This window comes from Pseudonaja textilis, chromosome 4 (genome assembly GCF_049901715.1).
Source record: "Pseudonaja textilis isolate UNSWEBS1 chromosome 4, rPseTex1.2, whole genome shotgun sequence".
NCBI lineage: Eukaryota > Metazoa > Chordata > Lepidosauria > Squamata > Elapidae > Pseudonaja > Pseudonaja textilis.
In genome coordinates, this window is record NC_141993.1 from 93,554,709 (window position 1) to 93,569,803 (window position 15,095).

Below are 15,095 nucleotides of genomic sequence, written 5' to 3' on the forward strand. Positions count from 1 at the left end.
AGGGTCCAGGAGCAGGGAGGGAGAGGGGCCCCCCCTCCGAGGGCCTGGCAGGGGCGGACGCTTCCCCAGGCCGGGAAGGGGAGGGGAGGGGAAGGTTCCTGCCTTCCGCTTCTGAGGTGGGGGAGGGGGGGGGGGGTGCTTTCATCCACCCCTAGGCGAGGCTTTGGCTGGCAGGGGCCCCCTGTGAGGAGGGCTGTGCCTCGGTCCCTGCAGGGACTGCCCCGCAGGGCTGCCAGGGGACCGACTGACTCCCGGGAGGGAGGCTTCCCTTGAGTCCCTCGGCTACGGAGGGACTCCTAACCCCCTCGGAGGCTCGTAGCGATCTCTGTCCTCCCCCCCGCTATCTTTGCTGGTAGTCCAGGCCCTTCCCTTCCCCACCTCTGCCTCCCTTCCCGCTACTCTCTCCAAGAAGGACTGGGGGGGTGTCCTGCCCCCTTCCTCCTCCTCCTCCTCCTCCTGAAGCCCCCCGATTCCCATCTTCACGGAACAGGATCCGCCCAGCTTTCTGCTCCCTGCAAAGCGGCTTCGCTCTCTGGGTTCCTATTTGCTGCAGCCCAGGCCCGAAGTTCCTCTCTGGCTCTCCCTCAACCTGCCTGGCTGCAGACTCGGGGCCCCTGGACTGCCCCCACATCCCCGCCCCTGAAGCCCCCCCTGCCAGGAAGGCCTCCCCCAGGAGGGACTCACGGAGTACAGCAGAGTCACGCTCAAGTACTGGATGATGCTGTAGAGAGCCATGAATTTGAAGACGCAGAAGGACGTCATTAGGGCAGCCCGGCCTTCCCTGCGGGGGCAAAGCGGCAGCCATGGAGACAACACAAGCCCCCCCCCCCCGTCTCCACTTTTCCTCGGGGGGGGGAGGACTTGTGTGGCTGGGGAGAACCCCCCGCTGTTTGCCCGCAGGCACCTGGGCCCCAAGGGAGGCCTCATGTCCCACTCCGAACGGCCAGACCCGTCTGTGGAATGGTCCCGGCTCTGGCAAGGCGGAGGCCGAAGCGGGAGGCAGCCTGGGTGCTTCCGTGGCCCCCTGGAACGGGGGACCCCCAACCCTCCCGGGGAAGGAGACCAGCTGCTCCGGCCTGACCCCCCCCGGGCACTGTGCCCAGAGGGGCTCAGCCAGAGGCCGCCCTTTCTCTCCTCCCGGCAGACCTCAGCACGGCCCCCCCTGCCCCTGAACAGCCAGCCGCCCCGCACCCGGCCCCAGGGAGGAGGGCCCTCCGGCTAGGCAGCGCCCGGCCCCCCTACCTGATCAGGTTGGGCACGCAGGCGATGCTGGCCACCCTGGAGGTGAAGGGAGAGGCAACGGAGGCCTCCAGCTCAGAGAGCGAAATGCCGCCATGGGCCCTCTTCAGAGCCTGTCCGGGGAGAGGAGGCGTCGAGGGGGGGCTCTTTGGCCCCAGCTGAGCCGCTGGAGGGAGGGGGAGGAGGGGGGATACTCACGCCGCAGTCGTTGGCCCCATCCCCGCACATCCCCACGTGGTAGCTGCAAGAGACAGCAGGGAGGGGGTGAGCGGCCGGGGGGGCTTCAGGGATTCCCGGGAGAATCATCCAGCAAAGGTCCCCACAAACCGTCCCCGTCCCCCGGGAAAGGTGAGCCCGGAGGGGCCGGAGGGCAGAGGGAAGCCAGGGCCTGCCCTCCCCCACAGCAGCCGGGGGCCAAAGCAGGCTGGGGGCAGCCCCAGGCCCCACCCCCACCCAATCCCTTTGACCGGAAGTGCTTGCAAGGGGCTGCACGCCGGGATCAGGGAGCAGCTGGCAGGGCAGCAAAGCTCAAAGGCCGGCAGCAGGAACCCCTCCCTGCTCCTTACTCCCCCCCGAGACCCCCAGCAGCAGCCGCCCCCGCCAGCCCCCTCCCCCAGGCCAGAGGTCCTGCCTGTCCTTGGGGGAGGAGGGGGCTGCCATCCTGTACTTACTCCACATTCTGCAGGGCCTCCACCAGCTGCGTCTTTTGGTCCGGGGCCATGCGGGCAAAGACTGTGCCGTGCAGCACAAGCTGGAAGGCAAGTGGGTGGGGGGAGAGTTGGTTCTCTCAGCACCTCTGTGTGTGTGTGTGTGTGTGTGTGTGTGTGTGTGTGTGTGTGCGTGTGTGCGCGCGTTTGGAAACGGGGTGGGGGGGTGGGGGAGTTCAACGCATCCTTGTTCTTTCCCTCCAGGCAATGAACCTCCAAGTGTGGGGAAACGTTTTGCGCCCCTTCATCCTGCGGTGGTTCTCAGGGGGCGGCAGGGGACGCCTTTCTAGACCCCCCCCCCCCCCCCAGGCCCCTGTGGGAAATCCTCCGGGAGGCCCAAGGAAGTGCGGGCTTAGCTCTGGCTCTTTCAGGGTGGGGAAAGGCCGGAGGGGAAACGCTCTGCTGGGTGGAGGAGGATGCAGGCGTGGGGGGCAAGGCGGCCCCTCCCCACCGAGGCTCTCGTGGGGCGGGGCGCCGCCCCAGGGGCAGAGCGAGACCCCCACAGACCTTGGGCACCAGGTCCTGGAAGTGCTCCTGGATGACAGCAAAGGACTTCCCGTTCATCGCAAAGTGGAACCTGGTTTTGTGGGAATCTTTGCAGTTCTGCTGGGCGAGTTTAATGGGAATATCCTGCAACAGAAGAGAAGCCACACACACACACACACGCACACACACACACACACACACACACGCGCACACACACCGCTTCAATTGAGCCACCCGGGATTCTTCGGGCAGGACCTCTACACTTCCCGTAAACACGGCTGAGCCCAGCTGCTAAAAGCAGCAGCGCCTCTGGGCAGAGGTTTGAGGTAGAAGGTCAACAAAACTGCCACGCCCACCGGGACCTGATGGCAAAGACGGCAGGCGGGGGGGAGGCTGGCTCAACATTGGCGCAGATTAAACACCTGGCCCCAAACGAATCCCCTGCACATTGAGCACGGATTGGGCTTCCTATCTAAGGGAGACCAATTCTTTATTTTATTCATTAAGTTTGTATGTCGCCAATCGCAGAATCCAGTGATTCTGGGCAGCTTACAACTTATAAAACAAGTAAAAAGTTAAAATATCAGAACATTAAAAACTGCACAGATTAAAATATTATTTAAATCCAGAAGGAAGTAAAGAGGGCTGAGCCAATCCTCATTAAGAGGCATCCAAGGAGTAACCAGCTTTAAACCAAAAGAAAAAAGGAAGAAGTACGAAAACCTTCCCGGCCCAGGCAGGCATCCACCTTAGGGCAGCCCCCCAGCCCCTCCCCCCCCCATCCACAGGGGGGAATCGCACAGGCTGGGTCCCCCAAGCGGACCCATCAGCCGCCTGGCCCTCCCGGGAGAGAGGGAGGAGGTTCCAGGGGCCCCGGGGGAATAAGAGGCTCGTGGGGGCCAAATGTAGGAATCCGCCCGGGGCCTCTGGAGACCCCCCGCAGTCACTCAGGTCCCACGGTTTCCTTCTTCAGGGAGGCTTCCTTCCCCCAGGGCCAGTTTTCTCCCCAGTTGAGGGGGGGGCGCTTTCCCCACCTGCTGGCTCTCCCTTGGAGGGCGCGTGGGGGGCACTTAACCTGGGGAGGCAGGAAGGGCCTCCCCGCTTACCTCTGAGTTGATGGTGGGTGTGGCCTCGGGAGCCCTCTCGAGGGCATCGGCGTGGTGCCACTTGATCCGGGCTGGGTGCCCATCCTTGGGAGGCAGCGCTTCAGCCACGATGACCTTGTCCTGAGGTAGAATCATGCCACAGTCCCGGGCCACGGAGATGGCGGTCAGCAAGTTATCGCCTGTGAAGGACGCAGGGCTTGGCCGGGGCTCAGCCGCTCCCCGGCAGTCTTCTCACTCCAGCAGCACTTCCCACACACACACGCACACGCACGTGCATAAACACGCATGCACACGTTCTCTCACCCCCAACTCCCCCGGTCCCTTGGAGCAACCTGGCCTTTCCGAAGTGACGGGAGGGACCTGGAGGCCCTTCGAAGGAGGCAAGCAAACGCCCGGAAGGCCTCCAATGCCCCCAACCCCCCCACCTTGGGCTGAAGGGCTGATTGTGAGAGGGCAAAGGTGGGAAGCGAGAGTGGGAAGCAAGGCTAGGCTTGGCCCTGGCGGGAGACCCAGGCCCTCGGCGGGAGACCCAGGCCCTGGCGGGAGACCCAGGCCCTCGGAAGCAAGTCCTCCTTGCAGGGAGGAGCCCCTGAACCTGGCAAGGGGGCCGCGGGGGCCTCCGGCTCTCTCCGCATCCCAGCCCGAGAGGCCGGATCAGCTCAGCCACAAGCGCGCGGGGGTGGGGTGGGGGCAGGCTGGGCCTGGGTCTCCCGAGCCAAAGCAGGCGGCTCCCCCGGCGCTGCCTGGGCCCTCCCTCGGGGGCAAAGCCGGGCCGGGGGAACAGCTCCACGCGCGGGAGAAGGGCGAGGCAGGCGGCCCCTGGCGCACCTGTGACCATGACGGTGCGGACGTTGGCCTTGTGCAAGTCCTCCAGCACGGCCGGCGTTTCCGGCTTGAGCTTATTCTGCATGATGATGAGCCCCAGGAAATCCAGGCTGCTCTCGATGGCGTCTCTAGGGCGGGAGAGGCGGCACCATGGAAACCAGCGCCCGTCCCAGCCCCCCCCGCCCCCCCCCACTGCAGGGCCTCAGGATTTGGATCTGGCCCCGGCAGGCCCCGCTGGCCCTCGGGGGGGGGGGGCAGGGAGGGTCGCCCACTTCGCAGGGGTCTGGCAAAGGCCCCTCTCTGCCAGGCGGAAGGGAGGGCCCACTGGACAGCCCGCTCCACAGAGCCCCCGCACGGACCAGGCAAGGCCGGGGGCGCCTATCAGGGCCAGGAGGGCCAGCCACGAGGCTGCCAAGAGCGCCGGCTTCTAGGAGAGCCTGCTCGGGCTCGTGCGTGTGTGTACGTGTGCGTGTGTGTGGTGTCCCAGCCTGGACCTGCTGAGCAGAGAAGGCGGCTTCAGGCGGGGGCCAGGCAGAGCATTCAGACGGGTCCCTGCGCCTGGACAGGACGTGGGGCGCGACCCAAGGAAGTCGCGGGGGGTCCAGCAGCCGCTCCCCCTGGGCCTGGGGGCTGCGTCCCCGGAGTGCCTGGAGTAGCCCCCCCTCAACTCACCGGGCCACGTTCTGCACCTTGTGCCAGGAGAGCTTGGACTCCAGCTTCCTGTGAGCCAGAGCGATCACCCGGAAGCCCTGCCAGGTGTAGTCCTCCAACACCCGCTCAAAGTCCGCCGGCACTGGGGGAGGGAGAGAGGCTGGCGGCTGAGGGTCAGGCCAGCGGGACCCCCGGCCACCCTCCACGCTGGCGGGGGGGGCAGAGGAGATGGAGCCCGGGAGGGGGTGGGGCCCTTACCAGTGGCTGGCTTGCACAGCCCGGCCACCACTTCCGGGGCCCCTTTCACGAAGGCGTCCATCTTCTTCTCCCCCAGGATCCGGGCCACCACGCACATCCGCTGAAGGGCGGAGGAGAAGGGGAACTGGCGCACGATCCCGATTTCGTAGCTGGCCTGGTCAAGGAAGGGGCAGGTGAAGGGAGGCGCTCGATGGCTGGCCGGAGGGCAGGCACAGCCGCCGAGGGGCGGAGGGGAGACGCTCACCGAGAGCTGGAAGAGCTCCTGCAGGGGAAGAAGAGAAGAGGGATTCCTGCAGGGCAGCCTGGGCCGGAAGCCTCCCCAGAGGCAGAGGCAGAGGCAGCCACGCGGGAGGACCCCCGCCCCCCCCCCGAAGAGGCCACGGCAGGCAGCTGGGGCGGCTCTCGGGGGAGGCAGAGGCAGCAGCCCAGCCACAACAGGGCGGGGAAGGGGACCCACCATTTCCTTGTTGTTCCCAGAGTTGAAGTCCGGAAGAAGCTGCTTAGCCGGCCGGACAACCGTGGGCATAATCCGGTTGTGAAGGGCCGTCTCCTCCTCTGTGGCCTCTTCCAGCACCTGAAGGGAGACACCCCCGCCACCGAGGGGTCCATCAGCACCGACCCCGGAGAGCCCAAGCCGTGGGGGAAACCGCCCCTCCCCCGGCAGCCCCTTCTCCTCCTGGCGGGAGGGACCTCACCCATCCGGTGGCTTCAAACATCTTCAGGTCCAGCGGGTCTCCGGACAGCAGCCCCTCGATCTTGGTGAGGGAATGGCACGTGGCCATGCAGGCCACGAAGGGCGACCGCACCAGGGCCTCCGTGCAGGCGCTCTCCTCGGGCAGCTGGAAGCTGGGGGGAGCAGGGAGGGGGGGGAGGCTGAGCCCTGGCAGGCGTCTCCCCAGCACCCGCAAGAGGGGCCGCCCGGCCTGCCCCACGCCCTGGCCAGGTTGGGCTGAGGAGCAGCAGCCCCCCCCCCGCCCCAAGGAAGTTGGGCTCTCCTCTGACTCACCGGGCGCTTTCCACCCTTTGGATGCCCCAGAGGTCCAGGCCGTCCTCCGTCAGGGTCCCGGTCTAGGGGGAAGGGAAAAGGGCGCTTTAGGCCGGAGTGGAGGCCATGGGGCTGCCCCCTGGCTTCACCAGCCGCTTGGCAGCCTCTGGGGGCCACAGCCAGGAAGGCCCGAGGCAAGCCAGGCCCAGGGAAGAGCCACGGAGGCCGTCCCCAAACAATCCGCCTCCAGGCCAGGAAACTCCAGCCCACGCGGGGATGGAGAGGAGCCGGCTTCTCCCTCCCTCCCTCCCTCCCGGGTTTCCCTAAGAGGCAGGGTGGCAACTGCAGCCCTGGAAGAGGAGAGAAGCCCCAGCTGGGAAGGCCGTGCTGGCGCCTGCTCTCCCCCCCCCCCGGCCCCCCTCTGCTCCCCTCCTCCAAGTGATGAGGGCTTCCAAGGTCCAACCCCCTTCCCCGCTACCCCACTTCGGTCACGTGACACCAGGACTCTGGGCGCTTAGCAACAGGCCTGCAGGCAGACCCCCACCACAATTTCCAGCGTCTCTTGGGTTGGAAACCCCCTTTCCTTCCAGTTTCTGGCAGAAAATGATGCCCTAGATCCATCTAACGAGGACGGTTCACTTACCAACCGCCACAAAGGAGGGGCATAACCGGGCACCCACTTAATGGCCACCAAGACTTAGGGCTGTATTCCTGGGCTCCCTTAGGAGCGTAACTCAAGGCCTGCCTGTCACCTGGGAAAATGCTAGCGGCAGCACCCCCACCCGGGGGCAGTGCGGGGGAGGGGTTGCTCTGTGTTAGGTCCTGCTCCCGGCTCCTCCCCGTTCCTCCGGCAGGGGCCCCGGGGCAGCAAGAGACACGCAGGGGGCATGTGTCCCCCAGCAGCCCAGGGGAGGGGCCGGAGGGAGGCCGGAGGGAGGCTGGACCTTGTCGAAGCAGACGAGGTTCAGCTGCCCGCAGATGTTGATCCTCTGGGGGCTGATGCAGAAGATGCCGATCTTCTTCAGCCGCCGCTGCGCGTAGACAATGCCGGCCGTCATGGCGGCTGGGAGAGCCGGGGGCACCGTGATGGTGATGATGTCCAGGGACTCGATGATGATGATGCGGGCGGGGACCTGGAAGCGGGGGGGGGATGGGATGGGATGGGCATCAACCTCCCTGCCGGAGCAGGGCCGGTGCCCCGGCCGGCCCCCCCAGCCCTCTCGGAGGCCTGGCCCAGGAGGCGCCACCCACGTAAGGGCAGCCCCCGGCCACCCACCTGGTGGAGGATGCTGATGACAATGGTGTAGAGGAAGCCGATGCCCGCCACGCCCACCAGGCAGAGCAGGAAGAGGTAGGCCTCGCGGTAGAGCTGGAAGTCGGTGGGCTTTGGGTACAGGATGGAGCGCACCAGCTGCCCCTTCGAAGTGCTGAAGCCTGCAGGATCCCCAAAGAACAGAGGGGGGCGGAGGGGGGGGCGTCAGAAAGCTGCCAGGGGGCCTGGAGGCTGCTGCCCACCTATAGAAGAGCCAGAGCCCCAGGCGGGCAGGTGAAGCCGGTGACCCAGGGCGGGTGGGGAGAAGAGTCCTGGGGAGAGGAGGGATTGGGCCTCATCTTCTGGGGTGAAAAAGCCCCCCATGAGGACCCCTGGCCGCATGCAAGTCTGTGGCAGAGAAGGTCCTGGCCCCAAAGAGGCAGCCCCTCAAGGGAGCCTTGCTGTGGGTGAAGCCGCGGACGGGGACCGAGGGAGCTGGACATCCTGGCACAGGCCGGGAGCAGCCGCCAAGAGCCCAGTAGACAAGCTCGGGGCCCCAAAAGATCTTGACAGACCATCCAACAAAATGAAATCCCGCGTGGAGGAAAGCAAGGCCTCTCTCTCTCACACACACACACACACACACACACACCTGGGCAGGGAAAGCCAAGGGGACAAGGACAGGCCGGGCGACACCTGGCTCAGAAACGGGAACCGTGCGAGGGACCTTGGAGCCCCAGGGGACGACCCCTGAAGCGTGAGCCAGCCGTGGGCAGCCGCCGCCAAAGAAGCCAACGCAATCCGTGGCTGCCGTAAGCAGAGGCACAGGATCAAAACCAGGTGAAGTATTAATTAGCACCCCTTTATAAAGCCTTAATGAAACCAAGCCGGGGCTGGAATGCTGCATCCGGCTTTGGTCACAGGACAAAAAAAAACCACACACACTGAGACTCTGGGAAAAGGGGACCAACTGAGACAGTTGAAGGCCTGGAGGCTAAAACATGAGGAACAGCTGCAGCATCTGGGCTTTGCTGGGAGTGGCCAGAAGGACTAGGAGCGGCGGGACAGCAGCGTTCGATTGTTTGAGGGCTGCCCCAGAGAAGAGCGGGGGGGCAACTTCTTCTCCAAAGAAGCCCCCGAAGGCAGGAGAAGGAGCAACGGGTGGGAACGAAGGGGAAGCTTCCTAACAGGGAGGAGGAGGAGGAGGAGGAGGAGGCCCATCCGCCAGGGCTCCCCTCCAGAAGTCGTGGCTGCTCCGTCCCTGGAGGCTTTGAAGAAGAGGCCCGGCGGCCCCTTGTCTGGGGGGTTTGAGGGTCTCCCGCTTCAGCAGCGGGCTGGACTAGGAGGCCCCCGAGGACCCTCCCAGCTCCGTTCTGTGTACTGCGGCTGCAAGGGTGGGGAAGAGACAGGGGGGAAGCAGCCTCCCCAAAGACGCCCCTGAATCATGGGGGGGCCGGGCCGGGCCCTCCTTCCCGCCCAGCGCTGGCCTACCTGTTCTGACCACCACGGCCTTGACCAGCTCCCCAGTGTAGAAGCGGGTCTGGATGACGGTCGTGCCACAGAAGAGGGTGTGCCTGCGGTGCCCATCTGGGTCGTAGACCTCCTCTTCCAGGGCCTGGCAGTCCTTGGACGGGTTGGGCAGGTTGGTCTTGGTGACGGGGACGCTCTCCCCTGAGGAGGGAAGGAGGAGCTGGCTCACTGCCCAGGCCCCCGCGGCACTGGGGCCCGGCTCCCGGCACGGGGCAAGCGCCCCTCCGACTCACCCGTCAACATGCTTTCGTTGACAATGCAGGTGCCGCTGAGAAGCACCGCGTCGCAGGGCATGATCATCCCCCGAAGCGGGACCACAATGACGTCCCCGGGCACCAGGTCCGTGGACAGAACCTCCTCCACACCTGAAGGGCACGAGAGGGTTGAAAATGGCAAAGGCTCCGGGAGGGGCCTGAGGCTGGCAGAGGGACCCCCAGCCCGGAAGGGCCACCGTCCCTCGAGGGAGAAGCCAACGCAGCACACGCTTGCCCGCAAGGAGCCAAGGACCGGCCCTGTGCCCCGAGACCAGCCCCAGCTCTGAAGCGTCCAGCTGCTGCTTTGGGGAGCCCCCTCACCCCCCACCCAGCAACTTGCACCTCAGGAGGAGCTTAAGCAGGAGCCCCCAAAGATGCCCCCCTCGCCCTCACTCTCCCTGCCAGCTAAGCTGCCCCGTCCCATCCTACCATGGCTGGCTCTGCTGATGGAGACCCGGATGATGCTGTGAGCTGCCACCATGTCGTGCAGCATCGTGTATTGCTGAAGGGAGGAGAGGGAAACGTTGCTAGCCAGACCCCCCAGGCCTGACCGAGCCACCCCAGCCACCCCAGACCTCAAAGGGGGAGCAGTTCCCCCCAGCCAGCCGGCCTGCTCTGGGTGGCATCGCCCCCTCTTGGAGCCACAGGCCCCTCGGAGGCAGGCGAGGCCCGCAGAGCTGGGAGGCCTTTCCTGGGGTGCCCTGCGCTCTTTGTGACCTGGCCCCCAGCTTCCTGAGGGTCCAGCCCGCCTGCCCAGGAGGGGTTCTGTCCGGCCAGAGCAGAGCAGCCCCACATCCCCTGGTCCAGCCGGCCGGGGCCTCCAGGAACGGCCAAAGCAGCTGACGGACCAAACAACTTTGCTCCCGAAACCCAAATTCAGGGGTGAACTGAGGAGCCCCTGGAAACCGGAATCCTGGCCTGCCTTTCAAAGGACGCCCCCCTCCCCCCCCCGGAGAATAAAACGCTCCCTTGGGCTTCGCTCGAGAGGCCACACCTGCCGCCCCCCAACAGGATGCGGCACCAGTTCCAAGACCCCAGGCAATGTCTTGGGGCACCAGACAAATGGGGAGGGGGCATTAGAGGAGACACTCTGAAACCAGTATTTAATTAATTCTCTACAGCAGTGCCCATCCCCCGGAATGGGGCTCCCCTCAATGCCCCCCCCCCCCCCCACCCCGCTTGGTTCAGAAGAGGGGTGAGGAATTGGCTCAGGGCCTTTGCCAGAGCTTTTCGCTTTGTCCTGTTCACCATCTTTCTCCTTAACCGCTTCTTGACCTTATGGCGATTTGTTTGATGGGTTGTTGTGAGCGAAGCGCTCCAGGCTCCCGCATCCTGAAGGCCCCCAGGGGTCCAGCATGGTCCTTCTGCCCGATTCTCTGCCGAGGCAGCTAACGGGGCTGACCCACACAAGTCACAGCCGCCTCCAGAGCTGAAGTGGTGCTGAAAGGCCTGGGAACCCTTCTGAATTTTCATCCTTTCTGCCTGAATAAGACCTGCGCTCTCTTCTCCACACAAGTCCGGAAACCAGATCAAGCGAATCCAGTAAGTCAAAAATATTCCACTTGTTAATCTATTCATTGAGGAAAGCGATCCAGATCTAAACCTATTTGTTTCTGACTCATTTATGCAGAAATGTTGAACATTCAAGATGGTTCATAAAGTGTTTAAGCACCACAGTTATCGCCTCTGAAATGTATCTGGTCAGCCCAGAGCAGGTGGCCGGATGACGGCGGGGCCTGGGACCTCCCTCGGGCCATCCAAGGAAGGCCAAGGACGGACCCCATCCAAGCCAGAGTTTAGGGCAGGACAACCCAACGCGCTGGGAACACAAGGGCTCCGTCTGCCCCCTAACACAACCCCTTCACTCGTGTCCAGTGTTCGCTCCCGTGTCCTAAGCTGACCGAGCAACTCACTCCATCAGTTAAAAGCAACCCACGCCTGGCCCCTCGCACCAGCCCCAGCCGGCTGAGCATGCACAGCCGCCGTGGAAGAAGGATCCAAGCCTGCCCGCCTGCCCCCCGCAGGGCTTTTCGCCCCCCCCGCAAGCCCCCACCTTCCGGATGTTGTACAGAGAGCTGGCGATGGAGATCAGAGACATGATGACGATGGCGATTGCATAGTAGTAATATTCATCCGTGCACCAGAGGATCACACTGAAGAGCTGGAAAATGTAGAACGGATTGAGGACCTGGGGGGGGGGAAGAGAGAAAAACAAAAACCAGCGTTAGGTTACGCCCCCTCCTCCTTCCTTCCCCTGGTTGTCCAAAGGCGGGATTCCCTACTCACGGTTAACCTTCAGGGCCCTCCTGATCTGCCAGAGAGGACAGGGAACGGAGGCTCGGCACGCAGGGGAGCCCAGGGGAGCCCCACGGCGGCGGCTCTGCTCAGCTCCCAGTCCTGCCCTGGAGGACCAGCCCCAACCTCTTTGGGGAAAAGCCAACACCCCCACTGGCTGGCATGAGACATCAGCTTAGAAAGAAGGCACCACCGGGAGGCTCCTCCGCTTTTCGAAGGCTGGAGCTGAGCCCCGTTCCACCCCAAGGTCAAGCTCCACCTTGGGGCAGAGCAGCCTCTGCTGAGGCCAACCCAGAGCAGCGTTTGGTCTCCTGGGACACATAACTGGGAAGGAAGGAAGGAAGGAAGGAAGGGAGGGAGGGAGGGAGGGAGGGAGGGAGGAAGGAAGGAAGGAAGGAAGGAAGGAAGGAAGGAAGGAAGGAAGGAAGGAAGGAAGGAAGGAAGGAAGGAAGGAAGGGAAGGAAGGGAGGGAGGGAGGGAGGGAGGTGCCACTGGCTTCCCCCTTTAGATGGACATGAGAGGCTGGCCTTGTCGCAAGCAGAGGGCATAAGAGGCTGCCTTCATTGGTCAGGCTGGTTTTATTACAAGTCACAGGAGTCGGGGGACAGGTGACAGGGAATTCTCCATGATTGAAACGGTCGGGTCAAACGGCCCATCCACAGTGCAGGGATGCGTGATACACCAAATGCACCCATTACTTGTCTTCCCCCCCAATAAGCAAAGTGAGTTGGGGGGGGGGCGGGTGCAGGATATCCCGTCTCCTGGGGCACCTGACACCAGCAGGTAAAAATCCCTTCTACCATACACTTACTTCTTGCACTTCTTACGCTGAGTGAAATTTTGCAGCGTGAATCACATGCCTAAGGAGAACTGACTGAATTACGATAGAGGGCAGTTTTAAAAATTAACCTTTGGAGTAAGGTTAATATTCTTAAAATAAACATATAATAGTATAGACCCAGCATGGAATTCAAAACACACACACACACACAGAGATATCTACAACGTATTTTCTCACATTTACTCCAACATTTCACAAACGGCTGTGGAGACTCTCTTTTAAATACTTGCAGATGTCCGTTAGAGGGGAGAATTTGGTTTTCCACATCTTGAATTAGGCCTGCATCTCTTATAGCACCAAATTGTGGCTGACTCTCCTTAGTGGAAACTCCTCTTGGGGCCCCTCTATATATTTCAGACTTACTGGAATCCACTGTGGTTACGTAGAAAAGGCTGGAGGGAAGGAGCCATTTAATTAAACCCCAAGCGCTGCCTGAATCTAAGGGCGCCTCTAGCTGGTTCACAACATGCTGAAGGCGCAGTGAGATTAAGGTTTCACTTTAATGCTCTGGGCCCCAAAAGATTTGAGACAAGGTTTAATATTAGATCCTTTTGAGCTACGTTCTTATTGTGTGAAAACCGGCATCTGGACAAAGAAATTGGATTCTGCATGTCCTACCTAAATATTCTCCAGCACGGGAAAGATACATGCAGGGCCTCAGCCAGTCAATAGCTTGCAGTATTGATGGTATTAGCAATTTAGGACTGAACCAGTTATTGAAATAGATTAGCTATAGATGATTGTAAGGAAAGGCAGACAACCTTCCCTGAAATGCCCTTGTGCATATATATCCTGGTTTTGATTTTTAATTTAATTTCCTTTTTTTTATAGTTGTTTTTCCTTCTCTTTTGTTTTTGTTTTAATTCATTCAATAAAAGCAAAAAGAAACTAGGCACTGCAGCAGTGATTCGTGCTGGCTGGGGAATCCTGGGAGCCGAAGTCCACCCTTCTTCCAAGTGGCCAAGGCTGGGCACTTCTTGTCCTTATAGCAGGGCTGTCCAATCTTGGCAACTTTTAAGAGTTGTGGACTTCCACTCCCAGAATTCTCCGGCCAACAGAGCCGGCTGGGGAATCCTGGGAGCTGATGTCCGGAGGCCTTAACGGTTGGGCACTCCCGCGTGACACAACCCGCAAAGAAAGAGCTCCCTCGAGGTGAGGGCCCAGCCCTGCCCCCCCAACCCTGCTGTCCTTGTCTGGCCTCTCCCTACCCCAGGACCCTGGAAGCGGAACAACCAGGTTCTGCTTAGTGAGCAAGAACATTTTTAGATGACGTAGCAGGTAAAAAACAGGCCGGCCCAGGAAAAGATGCCCCAGCACAGATTTTGGAGTGTCCTTGTGCACAACCCAACCCAACCCTGCCTGTCCGCTTTATGAGATAGTCAATTGATTCTCACAGAAACCCACATAGGGAACAGCCTGCGATTTGGGGGGAGTTCTGGGAGATTGCTAGTCTCTCCCCTCCCCCCGTAACTCTTTCTCAAGCCTCAGACAGCCAAGAATAGCCGTTCCCACCCCTCCTTCCACAGCAAAAGGCTCACCTCTTTAATCAAGAGTTTAAAAATGGAAGGCACTTTGACCGCGATTTCATTCAGTCCATAGAAGATCTTCCTGCATCCAAAAGAGAGGAAAAAAAAGAGGAAAGTGTACAAATTTAGCCGTCAGCTGCTACCCAACAGCCACCCAGCACTGAGGGCCAGCCAGGAGGAGGAACAGCTGGCGGATGAGGAGGAGGGCGGAGCAGGGAGGCCAGGGGTCTCCGGATGGCCAGGTGGACGTGGAAGCCGAGGGGGGAGAGGGGGGCAGGGAAGCAGCAGCTGGTGCGGAGGGGGAGCCCTCCCCCGAACCCCGTCTTCCTTGCAGGGGCTCACCTGTAGTCCTGCATCTCCTTCGTCAGCCCCGTGCTGTGTTCCCGGTGGATGGAAGCGCAGGTCGTGGAGTCATCCAAACCCCTGCAGGAACGAGAGAGGAGGGTTGTGGGAAAGGCCAGCCCAGGTGGGCCAGTCAGGAGAAGCCCTCGTCCCGCCAGGGCATCCATCTCTCTCTCTCCCCCGCCCACCCACCCCCGGTCCGTCTCTTACTTTATGGAAGTGAAGTTCTGGAGCGCGTCGTCCCAGAAATACTTCACACTGTGGTGGGTGAAATAGCGCAGCTGGAAGGCAAGAAACACAGGCCGGGTGGCCGCTTCAGGGGAGACTCAGCCAGGCAGACGGAGGATTGGCGGTGGCCTTACGCCTCCACCCACGCCCGCCCGCCTCCTCTGGGTCACTTTACCCGCAGGAGAGCCGAGCGCCCCTTCACTTTTCTCCCCGTTTCCCACAGAGGAAGCCTTCCAGAAGCTTCCCTTGGGCCACGGGGCCTCACCAGGCCGCTCCGGCCGTGCTGGCTACCTGGAGGAGCTGTGGGTCCTGGAGAGGCCGTCCAAGGCGCTGCTGCTGATGCTGCCGCCCCCGCCGCTCTCTTCCAAGGGAGGGACGCACAGGGGAGCGCTGGAGCCGTTGGCCACCTTCTCCGAGGCCAGCTCTTTGGGGGCCTGTAAGGGGTGGCGGCCCAGGGAGAAGACCCTCCGGACCCTGGCGCAGAACCAGCTCTGGAATTCGTCCTTTGGAGGAAGGAAGAAAGGCAAAAACGGGCTTCTAGTGCGGCTCCTGGGATCACAGGAGACCAAG

The 15,095-nt window shown here is 62.3% G+C and overlaps 1 protein-coding gene across 1 annotated transcript in view; it reads right to left on the reverse strand.

Moving 5' to 3' along the window:
• Nucleotides 1–15,095, reverse strand: part of ATP13A3 (ATPase 13A3) — a 38,120-nt gene that overhangs the window by 6,427 nt on the left and 16,598 nt on the right. The window contains exons 4-26 of the mRNA XM_087933775.1: nucleotides 14,872–15,028; nucleotides 14,508–14,622; nucleotides 14,298–14,378; nucleotides 13,968–14,037; nucleotides 11,347–11,481; nucleotides 9,723–9,795; nucleotides 9,273–9,404; nucleotides 9,001–9,180; nucleotides 7,534–7,691; nucleotides 7,202–7,390; nucleotides 6,279–6,340; nucleotides 5,968–6,118; nucleotides 5,730–5,846; nucleotides 5,517–5,534; nucleotides 5,273–5,426; nucleotides 5,036–5,156; nucleotides 4,367–4,491; nucleotides 3,539–3,717; nucleotides 2,454–2,576; nucleotides 1,911–1,990; nucleotides 1,438–1,480; nucleotides 1,243–1,352; nucleotides 685–781 (exon numbers count right to left, since the gene is read on the reverse strand). Coding sequence (XP_087789901.1) covers nucleotides 685–781; nucleotides 1,243–1,352; nucleotides 1,438–1,480; nucleotides 1,911–1,990; nucleotides 2,454–2,576; nucleotides 3,539–3,717; nucleotides 4,367–4,491; nucleotides 5,036–5,156; nucleotides 5,273–5,426; nucleotides 5,517–5,534; nucleotides 5,730–5,846; nucleotides 5,968–6,118; nucleotides 6,279–6,340; nucleotides 7,202–7,390; nucleotides 7,534–7,691; nucleotides 9,001–9,180; nucleotides 9,273–9,404; nucleotides 9,723–9,795; nucleotides 11,347–11,481; nucleotides 13,968–14,037; nucleotides 14,298–14,378; nucleotides 14,508–14,622; nucleotides 14,872–15,028 — 2,670 coding nt within the window. The remainder of the gene's footprint in view (nucleotides 1–684; nucleotides 782–1,242; nucleotides 1,353–1,437; nucleotides 1,481–1,910; nucleotides 1,991–2,453; nucleotides 2,577–3,538; nucleotides 3,718–4,366; nucleotides 4,492–5,035; nucleotides 5,157–5,272; nucleotides 5,427–5,516; nucleotides 5,535–5,729; nucleotides 5,847–5,967; nucleotides 6,119–6,278; nucleotides 6,341–7,201; nucleotides 7,391–7,533; nucleotides 7,692–9,000; nucleotides 9,181–9,272; nucleotides 9,405–9,722; nucleotides 9,796–11,346; nucleotides 11,482–13,967; nucleotides 14,038–14,297; nucleotides 14,379–14,507; nucleotides 14,623–14,871; nucleotides 15,029–15,095) is intronic.